The following is a 15,318-nucleotide window of genomic DNA, read 5'->3' on the forward strand; positions in this document are numbered from 1 at the left end:
GTTCTGCTTCTCCTCCTTCTTTGCTGTTAATATACCAAGAAGCCTTTCAGAGTTTAAGCTGAAAAATGACTTAATCGCTCTGCCTACTGTATTGAGAGTTGGGGAGGGGGGCAAATGACCAGTGGGGTTTCAAGATGTTTGTACGCCTCTGGAACGACGACCCATGGGTGTGTACAGGACGGAAACATTGGAGATGGTGTGTTGGCTGGAAGGAGGAGTTGACACAATTGGCTTACTGGATATGGCATATAGAGGAACTAAAGTTTTGCTGCGGACAACTGAAAGGATATAGTTTTACTTTTGATTAGATAGTATTGCAGGAGAGACAGATGTGAGAGGAAATCTTAACTGCAGTTTTGGACTTTGATGAATGAATATTCTAGAGAAGGTATTTTTACTTTAAAAAAAATTTTTTTTGAATATGGGAAATGGCTTGAAAAACTGGGCAAGAACCCAAAGTTAAGTGTAGAGAGAAAATTGTAAGAAATGAGATATGTAATGCTGCAAAGCTCAGCAGATGATAACACTGAAGAGGAGTTCCCTATGAAGTAAAGAGAAACCCGTATGTTGTGCTCTGGAGACCACGCACTTTTGAGATGGGAGAGATCAACTGTCAGATGCTAGCACAAAGGCAGCTCAGGGCCATGTTGGGGGCAATGGCCTGATGGGGGTGCTGTGAATGGGAGGAGGGAAGTAGTTCTGCTCTGTAGGGAGCAGAGCACTGGGATAGCAGTCAGGTCATTTCTTTAAAAAATGAGCTGAATCATAACATGGTACTAGAAGTGACACAGACAAGGCAGTGCTGACGTGATAGATCTGAATGAGTAAGTGGAAGAGCTGCCTGTATTGAAGTGAGCTGCCTGTAGATAGGAGCAAACAGTTCATCCAGCAGCGGGAGGGAAGGAGAAAGTACATGGGCACAGAGGATGGTGGATGAATGGCTACCTCTGGGGGTGACACCATCCCGCACACTCGAAAAGAGGGTATCTGGGTGTCATGGCCCAGGCTGGTAGCCATCTAACACTTATACAACGGTGCTGAGGACATAGATGTATGTAAGGGGCTCCAGCAGTATCCACCTTTCTAACATCACAGTCAACTAATCTGCTACAAGGGTTTACCTTAGTTCGCATAAAGACGTGGGCAAAAAAGTCTTGGTCTATGGACTCATACCACTCGCTTCACCCTTCCTGTGTGCACGGACTCTGAGCTACGCCCCTTGCAAATAGCACTCATGAAATGAAACCGAGACACACTGAAGCTTTGTCTGCTTTATTTCACTACATTAAGTTAAGCAATAAGGCAAAACAGTAACCTGTCGTTCATACATTAAGGAGTGCCTCTCATTCCCGAAAGGGACCAAAAAGGATGTTTCCCTACGAATACACGTGACATTTAGCTCATTATGCCTACAGTACGAACTCTGAACAAAAGAAGTTTGGTGAACCAAATCACAAATCCAAATTACCTAGGCTCACATTTCCAGAAGTGTAGTTTTAAGTGCTAATATGTAACCCTCCTGTGGTGGTGAACCCTCACTAGTGTTAAAAACCTCGCACCTATTCTAATATAAAAAAGGCAACAGATGAAATTCCTCACTCACCATCTGCAGGTGTTATACCAGTTTTATGAACACACAGAATACCAGCTTGTGCTCAAACCTATCTTGAGGAAACTGAAACCAATAACTCTGTTCTTCTGTTAACTCGGCTTCTGAAGAAAGAACTCATTGAGTATTTTTGGGTTTGGGTATCATATGGGAGTGAGGAGATCCACTACTTCAGATACCAGCTCCGAGCCATACAGGCAGCACATTCAGCTCTGTGCAGGCCATGCGAATGTGTAAACATAGGAAGCTGCTCTCCACCCTGCCACCCACTTCGTCCAGGGGCCAGTGTGCAGCGGTGGTTTCACGTAAGCGCTAGCATGTAGTGAAGTGAAAACTGACTCTGTGAAGGCCACAAAGCTACACTCTTTCTACAGTCGGCAAAACTACTAATTACCCACCTCCCTACCCCAACTTCTAAAAGCCTAAACCTCGGTTATTCTTACCATAATATTAGAGATGAGGTTTTTCCTTACACCATAGCATGTATTTCTCTGTAGGACTACTGCTTCATAAAATGGGCTTGACCTTAAAAAGTACAATTTAGTGTCCTTCCAGAGCTTCCACTGACAAGGACGGTATGTATTCTAGATTATATATCTTAGTATTTTTAAGCTAAAGACTTAAAACCAGGATAAACAAGAAATTTATCTTTTCCTCAAGTCTGTTGGCTATTTATGGAGAATACTTTTAAAGAAAAATATTGTGCAACTGGTGGTCCAGTTTGTCAAGTCTTGTTTTAGAAACACACAAATTTAGGTTAGCAAACTCAGCTCTAGTATCCAACTAAAACAGCACATCTGCTGTTAGGCCAGCATTCTGGGTACTTGTGGAACGATGTTACAATTTAAATGGTCTTATCTGAAACAAAAGTCTTCAACTCTGTTAAGAAAAGTTCTTTTACTTAGTGTCTGGTTTGGGATGCAAGAGATTATACTAGTTAATTTCCTTTTCAAATTAGTGGAAAGAACATTAGTTCAGATCATGCTAAAATTCTAACTTTAAAAATGTTTTCTACATTCCAGAAATGAACTTGTCCCTTAGGCTTTTCTTGGGCTCTTTCCAGGTCCCCAATACTCAGAAAAATTTATTGAGTAGGCAGAGCAAAGCAGGAGGGACAGCGAATAAGCAAATACAAGGGCTGGCTCTAGTGGCAGCATTCATCCTGGGGTAATGTGGCAATGTTTTAAATGGATCCAATTTACTACTCAATTTTTTTTTAAAGTATTAGGCATAGAACCCAGGGACTCACTGGGCTACATCCCAATCATTTTATTTTGAGACACCAGGTTACCCAGGCTTGCCTTGAACTTCCAATCTTGTTGCCTCCACTTTTGTGTTGCGGGGGAGGTACTCCATGTTGAATTTATGACCTCACACTTAGCACGCAAGCACTTAAGCTGCTGAGCTAAATTTCTGGCTTTACCTCCACCTCCTAAGTAGTGGGGGACAGCCACGTGCCACTATGCCTGGCTTGACTGCAAGTATAACAGCTTGCTTCGCATGTTTTTATGAAAAGAAAAATTCCATATTCTTCTGGGGAAAAAAATTTAAAGAGCAACTGATACATAGGTGTCCTGTATTCGCTTAGAAGAGAGGGTAAGGAAGAACGCCTCAAGAATTTTATGTTTTTCTAATCATCACAAAACTGAAGACAATACGACAGTTCTATTTTTCTGCTACGTGGAAATCTGTGGCAAAGTGAGAGCCATGATGGCAAGTGAAGAGATACGTTGTAGACTGCTCAACTGTTTTACTGGAATGCAGGAAGCAGTTGGTACACTGACCAGCGCTGGACAAGGAGCAGGTCCAGCTTTGGGTTATTATTTTAAGTTTCATTTGTCAGACTGATCCTTTGTGAGATCACATTGAGAGACACTAGAGACACAGCTTCTCTGGTGGTGAATCTAACACCACTCTGAGGAACAGTCATCCCTTCACTGGGCTGGAACTGCATTACTGTTACTCAACGTGCAGGCCCAAGTGAGGGAGGCACAGACTTACTGTGCCAACAGAGGAGACAGCACGGGGAACACAGGCACCCTGCTCCCGGCACCTGTCTTTCCGTAGTGCATCGGTACATCGTTACAAACAGGGTCTAACGAAGCAGCAGCTTCCGCACTTTAACACAGGCTCCTGGTGATCGTGCTGCTGGTGGGATCTGCCCACCAGGGAAGCTCTTAAGGGAGGAGCGGACCCAAGCTGAGTTCCACATGCTGGGTGAGCCAGATGACTTCTGTGCCCTGGTCACTTTCTTCAATGGGGCGGATGGGAGCTGCTAGGTTTTTAAAATCATGCTTCATCTTGAAGCAGACGGTCACTTCACCCTCCTCACGCTGTGGGGTAACTTTGATGAAAATGCCCACTTTGTTGGCCTTTCTGAAGGCTATAATGCTATGGAAAGAATAAGCAGAGATCAGGTTACAGGTTAGCCAGACCACTGAAACTGACAGCCACAATGCACCAAAGTAAATTTCTAGTAAGATACAACCATCACATCCTGTTTATCAGCACTAACAAGCTTCTCCAGCAAATACTGATCTCTTTATTTTCTAAATATTACAAAAGTAAATGTAGACAACAAATTCAATTGGGAAAAGGTAAATCCTTCTCTTTGTTTTTACCATTGGCATACAGAGATAAACTGTAAACACTTTAGTTCTTAACCTATCAGATGCTTTTCTAGAAGCTTACATTTTTCTGTATTCTTAACACAAATAAGGCTGAAACTTGTTTTTTATATGCATTTATTCTGAGATTTTTAGAGACAGGGTTTTGCTATGTACTTAAGACTTGCCTTGCACTTGCACAGTCCTCCTGCCTCAGTCTCCTGAGTACTGGGGTTACAGGCATGTGCTACCACGTCTGTTTGTAACTTGTTTTTTTTAAAAACTGCCTATCACAAACTCCTTTCCACACTGGAATATATAAATCTACATTCTACGTAATGGTTGCATAGTATTCAGTCATGAATTTACCACAATTGTACACTGAAGCTGCTGCCTAGTTATTATAAATCATGTAGTGCAAACATCCTTTCATATTTATCTTTGTGTATTAGTGGAAATTTTGTAGAGACCTCTGGGGGTGGGCCAGGGAATAATATAGAATAATAAAACACCAATTCTGGTGTTCTCTGAAGTTAACTGAGGTTTAGTTATCATTGTACTAATTTTACTTTCTCTTTTTATTTTTCCAGCCCATCTGATGTGTCTTCTCTCTAGTATTGTTTTGAGCTAGTTTTTGAGTTACTCTGTTAAAAACTTTAAATGTCCCTGAGCTAGTTTATCAAGCTGTTTGACAGGATTCTGTTAAATCCACTTCTGTTTTGGCAGCTGGCTCCCTACTTGTGGTGGCAATAGGATACTCTAGAGCTCTAAAGGTGGTAGCAACTTAGGGGAGAAGGGTCTTGTTCCTCCTCCTCAGCTTCCCATCTGATGTGGTTCTTCTGAGCATTATCCCAGTAATTCTTTATCACCCAAGAAATGGGAAGACCCAGTTGGTTCACCAGTTCCTGCCTGACCAGTTTCCTCATACCACTCTGAGATGCCAGCAGCACCTGTCTCTTCCCCGCTTCCCTGGCAGTCTTGAGTTTCAGCTCCTTGGGGCTTCTCTTTCAAGCCTCTGAATTTAAATAATTCTTTCCTGATTTTTCACTAAAATTTCAACAAACATATTTATAGGGACCGTTGTAGTCATTTAATACATGTATACAATATGTAAAGATCAAATCAGGGTATTGGAATTTCTACCTCAAACACTGTCTTAACTTTTTTTTTTGGTCTTTTTCCTTTTTATCGGTACCAGGGATTGAACTTAACGTTTTTTAATTAACAAATAAAAACCACACAGTCATGAGGGACAGTGTGATATTTCAATGCATGAACACAATGTGTATCTAGCAAATCAGTGTAATTAGCATTTCTACTGCTTAATGTTACTTTGTATTTGGAAGCTCGTAGTTCTGCTCTTTTAATTGAAATTTTTATTTCATTTTGTTTTCTGAGACCATCTTGCTGTGCAATTCAGGCTTGGCCCTGAACTCACTGTATAGTCCCGACTGGCCTTGAACTTGTGGTGATGCACCTGCAGCAGCCTCCCAAGTGCTGGGATTAGAGAGTGCTATCACGCTGGCTTTCGAGCTTGAATTTTAACATTTCTAACTATTTCCCTTTTTACTTACAGCCCTAGGGATGATAGCTGTCTCATCGGAACTTCAGAGTTCTTTTTGAACCTTTGGTAACTTTTTCCCCAGGAGTTACTGAGACAAAGTCTTGCTATGCAGCTCAGGCTGACCTTGCCTTGAACTTGCAATTCTCCTGTGTTTGGATTATAGACAGGGGTGTCTCACTGCACCCGGCAACAATTATTTATTATTAAATTCCCTCTGCTCAGTTCCCCATCTGATGGATATAATTTTACCCTGATCCTGACTATTGCATTCCTTACCAATTTTTTTTTTTTTTTTTTTTGGTGGTGGTACTGGGGATGGAACTTGGTTATTCTACCACAGAGCTACATCTCCAGCCCTTTTTATTTTTAAAATTTTAAAACAGGATCTGTCTGGTCTCATATTTGTGATCCTTCTGCCTCAGACTCCTAAGTGGCTGGCATTTCAGATGTTCCTCACTGAACCAAGCTCCAAGTGTTTGTTTTGTTACCTCTCAGTTACTAAGTAAAACAGTAAAATCTATAAATCACTTTAAGGAGGTGGAAACAAACCCAATGTAAAGGAACAGAATGTATCCACATGTCCACAACCATTAAAAATCTTACACTTGAAGCTGGGGGTATGTTGGCACATGCCTGTAATCCCAGCATGTGAGAAGCTGAGGCAGGACTGCTCTGAATTCAAGGTGAGCATGGGCTACTAAGACTAGCCTAAACTATATAGTAGCATAGTGAGGCCCTGTCTCAACCAAACAAAACCAAACAGTAATACACTTGAAAAGTTCTGTGAGAATATACATTTAAGTAAAAAATAAAGGCTAACAAACTATTCATAACACTCTCAGTGATGAAAGAAGCATCTGGAAGGCCAAACACCAAAATGGTAACAGTGTTCATCTCTGACAGTGGGATAGTTTTAGTAGACATACTTCCCACATTTATACAGTAATATTTTATAAGAAAAAGTGTTACATTTAATAATCCAGGTAAACAAGTGAGAAAATGAGATATTCAAGTCAGCCAACTGTTACTTGAGAATCACAAAAAGATCACTCACTCAGGATCATCCTGAAAGTCTTGGGGCTCGGCCAGCTCATCATACTCTGCCGCTGCATCCTTGCCAGCTAACACAAGCTCTTTGGGAGGCACCACCACCTGGAGAGCAACAGAGAGGCCTGATTCAGAGAGAGCAGGTATGTGTGGAACAGTCACACAGCACAACATGGCCAACAATTACGCTGATCTAGAAAGGAGAAGAAACTTTGAAGACACAAACAACATTATGCTATTTACATATGGAGGTTAAAAATGTTGCTTAGGAATAAGACAGTCCTAATAACAATAAAGGAATGAAGAAATTTCTAGGAATGATAAAAGTTGGGAGCTGCACAGGAGAACTCAAGCAGGCAGAATGCAGGGTACTCTCTATGTCTCTAACATACTGTTTTGATGTTTTTTTTTTTTGATCTTTTTCCTTTTTATTGGTACTGGGGATCGAACTCACGACTGCCTGCTTGCAAGGCAGGCACTTATGCCGCTGAGCTAAATCTCCAGCCCCTCTGTTTTGATTTCTTTTTGTTCCTTTTGTATGTTTTAAAATTTATGTTAATGTTTTATTTCTTAAGAGGATGATGAGAAATACATGGGTGTTTGCTATATTTTTTTAATCCTTTCCCCCCCTCTCCTCTCTTCTCCTGTCTACCCTCCTCCTCTATCGTCTCCCCTCTCCTCGGATCCTCTGTATCCTGTCCTTTCTATCTCCTCTCCTCTCCACTCCTCTCTATCCTCCTCTTCTCTCTATCCCCCCCTACTCTCTTTTCTCCACCCCTCTTCTCTCCTCTCTAACCCTCTCCTCTCTTTGCCTCTCTTTTTTAAGGAAACAGTTCATTTTTTTTTTTTTTTTAAGATACTAAAAAGAAACACTAGTTCCAACATAGGGACAACTGGGTATATTTATGGTTATGGAAAAGAGTTACACATATTTGAGACTTACTTTAATGCTGTCTCACATTTGCTCAGAGGCTAACAGATACAACTCCAAACATATTTCTAAATTATGCACACAAATATAGCAAGGCTGGTATATAGAAAGACAATAGATTTCCAAGCTGGGTATATGCACTAGGCAATTACTTCTGTCTGTCTTCTAATGGGAGCTGCCAACCAATGTCATTTTTAAAAAAGAAGCAGGGCAAATAAATGGCATATTTTCTTAGGGGTGATCCTAGATAAGTGAAATGAATTACTGAAGAGCAGAAAGAAAAAAAGAGATAAAGACACTCTCTAATAAGATTATCTGATTAATACCTAAAGATTTAGACATCCTTTCTACCAATTTTAGTTATGAGTATCATGCTAAATTATGGGTTAGTAGTATAGAATCAAAGGGATTTTTTGAGGCAGGATCTTGTTATGTAGTCTAGGCTGGTTTCGAACTTGCTGTGATCTTTCTGCCTCAGGCTCCTGAGTGCTGGGATTATAGGCATGCACTTTCATATCCAGTAAGATCTAAAGTTCTTATCTTAAAATTTCCAGTACTAAAGAAATCACTCAGTAGCAAAATACAGAGGCCACATTTCATTTACTCAACTAACCTGGAAATAAAAATTTTGATTTTGATATGTGCTATGTATATGTGGGGTGATGGAACCTAGAAAAGACATACTTCACATGAGCCCTAACAAATGAAAGGGATATATGGTAGAGAAACAGGGACCTGCAGCAGGCATTCAACGTACAATGTATAAAATACACACTTCTCCAGATGAAAAGTTCTTAATTCACTGGTCTGCCTGAATCACAACTATTAATATGGCCAATCTGGAGAATGCTACACTGGCAGATCTGGAGGAAAGCCACACTGGAAGAAGAGCCAGAATTCACTGGTATGCTATGCCACAAAATTTGGACTTCATTTTAAAGTCAGTGAGATCCTAAATGATCTGTATGCTGTACACAATAGATTTTAGAAAAATCGGCTTGGTGGCAATACAGAGATGGACTGAAATGGAGCGAGGAGTGCATTAAGACACAGTGAGGTCACAGAGCAAGTAAGAAATGATGAGACCTTCCAGCGGCATAGTGGCAGTGTCTCTGGGAATAGAATAAAAGCCTTAGCAAGTAGAATCAGAAGAACTTACTGAGGTGGAAAAGAATGAGAATGTGGAGTCCTTTTAAAGTCAGGTCAAATGAAGCCACTGTGGGTATAGTCAGGGTGTGTCAGGATGAAACCAAATGCTCCTACCTTGGCAGTGCTGTTTGTATCATCAGGGTCCCCCTCCTCACACTCCAATAGAGTCACATGGGTGAGATTTTCCACCGGATTGGTAAGAGTCAGGAGGACCTGGCTTTCCTGGGGAAGAAGAAAAGCATCTCTCAGACATGTGCTATGCTGTCACATGGGTGCATTTTCTTGGCTACTATACCAAATATTTTACAAAATCATTCCCCATTGCTCCTGAGCAATGACACCTACCTATCCTCTTCATGGCTGTATTCTCAGTGTTCACTCATCTCTGGCCTGTTATGGGTATGTTAGTCTATACTCTCTGGAGCTGCTACTTCACTGAGGAAAAGAGATGTGTCCCATAGAAAGAGCCAGTTCTAAATCCATAAATCTGGTACTTTCCTGAGGTTAGTATACAAACGTTCTCAAGAGCAGCATGAAAGGAAGCACTAACGCTGCTGCAGAGCAGGGAGGGAGAGCAGGCAGGAAGAGATGTGGATGAGACTCCAAGGAAGAGAGAGGCTGTGGGGAATGTCCAGGCTGGAGATGAGGAAAGATGTCTTTCATGGGTACCATCATTATCCACCTGCCATGGTTCCATGTTTATAGAATGTGCACCTCGTTCCTTCTACATACATTTCAGAGGTGTTATTGTCAAGAACCCAAGTTTAAGAAACTTAGTCACAATTCCTTTATTATTTTTTTCCCCTGCTCACCGCAGCCCATCCCAAATATACCCACATGCACACACGCATACATCCTTGGTCAGTCAGTTTTTCTGTTAATAAGGAAGGTACTAACCTTCATGTAGCGAAGGTTGGGAATTGACATGATTCTCACTTCTGGAATATAATTGCTACCAATAAATAAAAAAAATGCATTAATTTTTACTGGAATCTTGAAATTATTACCACTTTTTAAGCTAGTGCAATAAATCATGTTAATTAGAATATGTAAAAGAAAAAGAAATTTAAAGAATCATAGCATCATGGTGAGAAACTAGATATGAAACCAAACTGGTTGTGAATCCTAAGTAAAATCTTAGAGGACTACAGCCCATACATACAGAGCTAATTTAGAGCCTGTGTGTGTGTGTGTGTGTGTCATATTTTCTGTATTATTAGATTTATTTTGGGGATTTATTAGATATATTTTGGAGACCTATTTTTTTGTGTGTGTGTGTGTGTGTTTCGTTTTTATAGATACCAGGTATCGAACTCATGACCACACACTTGCAAGGAAGGCGCTTATGCCGCTGAGCTAAATCCCCAACCCCCTAGGAGACCTATTTAGTATCTCATTTTTATAATTGTAGAAGGTAACTGGATACAAGGTACAAGTCTCATATAATGGTAGGTTGTAGGGCTGTAAAAATATATTCTTATCACATGTCTAGCAATATTCTAAGTACCTTGTTAACTATTATTTCATGTCGTCTTCGTGAAACAGGTCTTATAACTACTACAGTCGAACCTTGGTACTACTCAAGTGCTTTGAAGCTGATCCAATTTGGTACTTGATGCATCTAGATGAGAAAATTTTCTACCATATTCATCATTTGTTTGCTACTCCACATGTAAGCTAGAATCTGTTGGCATCAACTGCCTTGCAACTAGCTACTTTTTACAGCCAAAACAATCTGGTAAGTTGTCATGCCTCCTGGAACCAATTAATAAGTACCAAGGTGCTGCTGAACAACCTGGGCATGGTATGGCAGTGTGAGGACTTTATGCCCAGGCAGTTTGGCTCTAGCACCCGTCTTAACCACTATGTTATGCTGCTTAAGTAAGACAGCAGAAAGACTCAAAACTGCCTAGCACCAAATCCCAGGTCAGTGTTTACAGACCAAGCTATTGTTTTCTAAAAGAGAAGCTCTTTGTGATTTGGTTTTTCAACTACAGAAGTAAGACAGTGAGGTCACTTCTCTTGAGCTTATTGTGAGGAGTAAGTTAACCAATATGTGCAAAAGATGCTTCGACGAGTGCTTGCAACAAAGCATAACCTGTAGTTATTGCGCATATATTAACAAAAATATTACTGCAGAAATACAAAGTGGAAAAAGTACAACCATACTTAGTGTCATATTTTTTTTTGAGAGTCTTGCTGCACAGTTCAGTCTCTTGAACTAGTGGCAATTCTCCTGCCTCAGCCTCCCAAGTGTTGGGATTACAGATGTGCGCTACTATGCTGGTTCAAATTCTTTGCCTCACTCCCATCTCATTGCTTCTATTTTTCTTTTTCTGACTGGTGGGAATTCTTCCCACATGACTGGCATTATAGCAATATATCTTGTAATTTAGTATGCTTTATTTATTTATTTTTTGTAGTTCCAGGAATCAAACTCATGGCCTTGTAACCTGCCAGGTAGTTACTTATGCCACCAAACTAAATCCCCAGCCCTTACATTATTATTTTTAAATTTAAGAAAGATAACTCCCAAACTTTATAATTTGTAACGAGTGACTAGTAACTCTTCTCAATAATTGGCATGGCACACTGCCCCAGAGCACACTGCATTCCTCTGAGTTTGACATGAATGCTCATGATTCTGTGTGTACAGGTTTCCCTTAAACTTCATGGTATATGACTCAATTCAAAACATGATCCGGGCCAGGCATGGTGGTGCACTCCTGTAATCCCAGAACTTGGGAAGCTGAGGCAGGAGAATCATTTACAAGCTTGAGACCAGTCTGGGCTACAAAGTGAACCCAAGACCAGCCTGAACTGCATAGTGAGACCCTGTCTCAAAAAGACAAACAAAACAAGACAAAACACAAACTGGAACAGAATGACAAGACTGTTTTAACAAATTTTTTCCCTTTTTGAATGTCAAGGGTAAATACATTTTATACTGAAAAACAAACAGACCTGAAAATACTGAAACTAAAACCAGAATCAGTAACTCAAATCACTGACCCCAAAATACTCACACAGCAACCAGCTGGATTTTGAATTTGATAGATGTTGGATTAAATTCTGGCTTGCTCAAATTATGTTCACATTTCTAAAAAGAAAAATAAGTACCAGAGGAATATTAGAACATATTTTGCTGATCCATAGAGCTGCTAAATTCAGAAGGACAGCACTTACTATTATTCTAATACCTCAGGCTTTGAAGTAGTGTATGCTAGTGATTACTGAAATTTATAAAAGATGTTAAGACTACTAGATATAAGCAAACACACTGAAATATTACTCCAGCTCTGCAGTGCCTAAAGTCAACACACGAAGAGTAGTAACTGACACATGGAGGAGTTCTGTGCTCTACAGCGTGCTCCATGGCTTACATGACTTTCATATCACACTGACTTGGAGGAAACTGTAGATGCTGTAACTGTTAATCTTTTCCTTTTATGGGTGACTAAAATGCGACAAAGGAAAAGTACATAATCTTATACAACTTCACAGAGGCAGTAAGAATGAAAGCTGGGATTTAAATCTAAGTAGTATAATTCCAAATCCCACACTTTGAAATACAGTAACGAATACTACTTTTTTTGGGGGGGGGGCTATTTACTACTTTCCAAAAAAAGTATACACAAAACCAGTTAAAACAATTTTTAAAGGTACAAAAAGATATTTGGTATAAAGGGTACCCATTATCTGTGCGTCCCCTTGTTTTCCTCTCCCAGAGCTGTCCTAGGTATAAAGTTATGTACACATATATACAACTGTATACTGTCTTTCTTTTTTCACAATAACAAAAACTGAGGTTTTTTTGGTTTTGTTTTTGGCATTAGGGATTGAACCCAGGATGTTTGCACTGACCTATTCTCTGTACCTTTTTCTTTTTTATTTTATTTGAGAGAGAGGATCTTGAAAAATCACTGAAGTTGTCCAGCCTGGGGTTGAACTTGCAATCTTCCTGCTCCAGCCTCCCAGGACACTGGAAGTACAGGCATACAACTCCACATCTTGCTTAAAAGGGAGCATTTTATATATTCTTTTGCCACCTTGCTCTTTTTACTTGAGTTGGAATTCCCTTTCAACACAGGAAGCGAAGCCTCTCTTACCCATTGTACCTATTTATGTGCCTTATTTAACTGGACAGAAACTGATGGAAATTTGAAATACTTCCACTATTTTGCTATTACAAATAATGCAGTAATGAGTGCTGTTATGGATGAATCACTTTCCAATATGTAAATATACTGGTAAGATAATTTCCTAAAATAGATCCATGTATGTATGCATTAATTATTTTGACAGACATTGACAAATGCTAACTTCTGCCAATCTGACAACTATGGAATGACATCTCGTGGCAGGTTTAATTATGCTTTCCTGATTTCATATTCATTAGTTACTGAAATTTTTTCTTCCATGACTTGTATATTAGCATCTACTAGTTATTTTTATACTGGCTTGTTTCTCTTGCTAATGTGCTAAAGCTCATTATATATCCTGGATGTTAACCGTGTGTTAATTATATATCACTCAAATTACTCATTTCAGTATATAGCCTTTGTTTGTTTTTTGTTATTTTTTTGAGACAGGGTCTCACTATGTGGTTCAGGCTGGTCTTGGGCTCACTTTGTAGCCCAGGCTGGTCTTGAATTTGCAAGGCTACCATGTCCGGCCAGCCTTTTTGTTTGAAATTTTCTTTAGGGTGGGGTGGGGTGACACAGAATTTACTTTCAATGTAAATACACACTTCTTATAGTTTGTATTATTGAACCCTCTCCTACCCACAAGTCATGCAGGTATTCTATATTTTCTTACAAGTTTTGCTCTTCATGATTGCTCCTAAAGTCTGTAATGTTTCTGAAACGGGTATTACAGGTATAAGACAGGGACTCAATTTTACTTTCCTTTCATATTATCTACTTAGCAAAACTTAATCTTTTCTTTCTTCACTGAACTGGAATGCCATACTTAGTATATTTCAAGTTTTCAGGGTGGAGGATATAGCTCAGCGGCTTAAGTGCCTGCCTGGCAAGTGCAAGGTCCTGAGTTTGATTCTTGGTACAAAAAAAAAAAAATTCAACTTTTCTTACATGAATAGGTTGGTTTCTTTTTTTATTCTGTTGGATGTATTATATACACATATATAACTATATTAATGGTACATTACATAAATGGCATCTAGGTAAACTTACATCTACCTATACAGTAATATTTACTATTATTTTTTGGATTTTTTTTTTGTATTATGGATCAAACTCATGACTTTGCGCTTGCCAGGCAGACACTTGTGCCACTGAGCTAAATCCTGGGCCCTGGTATTATTTTCTGAGACAGAGTCTTTGCTTTGTAATTCAGGATGGCCTTGAACTCATGGTCATCAGTCTCCAGAGTGCTGAGATTATAGGCATGTGCCAACACGCCCAGTTTGTTTCTGTATTTTTATAATGATTTCTTTTTTTTTTTTTTTAATCGGTACCGGGGATCGAACTCACGACCACCTGCTTGCAAGGCAGGTGCTTATGCCACTGAGCTAAATCCCCAGCCCCAATGATTTCTTAATTTATTAATACAGTATCTTTTTTCTTCAGTGTTTTTGGATTTATGTCATTATTCTTTTTCTAACTTCTTGAAATGGATGCTGAGATATACATGTTTTAATATTTCTTATCTATATCTTCATATAGTCAGAGATCTTTGAATCTCTAAAAATGGCATTAGTTGTGTCCTATAGCAATTACCAATTTCTAACAACTGCATTATGATCGAATAATAAACTTTGGTAATTTCATCTTCTGAAAAATGCTGAGGGGCCAGGGATTTGGCTTAGTAGCGTAAGTGCTGGACTGGCAAGCACAAGGTCATGAGTTCGATCCCCAAGACCCCCTCCCCGCCAAAAAAAGAAAAATGCTGAGACTTTTATAACCCAAAACATAGTTAATTTTTACAAGTTTCTGTGTGTACTTGCTAAGACTGTATATTCTGCAGATCGTAGAGACAGTTTTTTATATATGCTCACTTGGTCACTGTTGAAAATCAGTAAAGATGTATCTTTACTGATTGATTTTCATGTTTGTACACAGTTACTGAGAGAAATATCAAAACATTCCATAATTACTTATCTACTTATGTAATTTTCTCAAATGCTGCTGTACAGATTTTGAGCCTATATTATTTGGTACATTCAGATTGAGGATGCTACCTCTTTTTTTATGAACTCAACTCTTTTTCTTTATGAACTGTTACGGTTTGGAAATATGTCCCTCAAAGGCTAACTGTTGTTGCAGGTTTACTGATGGGCTTTTGGGGAAGTCACTGGATCCTAAGGGCTCTAACTTCATCAGTGTATTAATGTACTGATGAGATCATAATTTGATGGCATTACTAGGGGTGACAGAAATGGGAGATGGGG

General features: G+C 39.5%; 1 protein-coding gene across 3 annotated transcripts in view; it reads right to left on the reverse strand.

Annotated features, from left to right (window-relative positions):
* Positions 1–1,256: 1,256 nt before the first annotated feature.
* Dctn4 (dynactin subunit 4) overlaps positions 1,257–15,318 on the reverse strand; it is a 30,399-nt gene continuing 16,337 nt past the window's right edge. For all 3 annotated transcript variants that reach the window (XM_003477359.5, XM_003477360.5, XM_063232399.1), the window contains 5 exons: positions 11,933–12,006; positions 9,804–9,858; positions 9,021–9,128; positions 6,834–6,931; positions 1,257–4,000 (listed from right to left, as the gene is read on the reverse strand). In XM_003477359.5, the coding sequence (XP_003477407.1) occupies positions 3,787–4,000; positions 6,834–6,931; positions 9,021–9,128; positions 9,804–9,858; positions 11,933–12,006 (549 nt within the window). In that variant the 3' untranslated portion in view covers positions 1,257–3,786. The remainder of the gene's footprint in view (positions 4,001–6,833; positions 6,932–9,020; positions 9,129–9,803; positions 9,859–11,932; positions 12,007–15,318) is intronic.

The sequence above is a fragment of the Cavia porcellus genome, unplaced genomic scaffold (assembly GCF_034190915.1).
Source record: "Cavia porcellus strain 051 isolate PalLab524CR breed Dunkin Hartley unplaced genomic scaffold, mCavPor4.1 scaffold_21, whole genome shotgun sequence".
NCBI lineage: Eukaryota > Metazoa > Chordata > Mammalia > Rodentia > Caviidae > Cavia > Cavia porcellus.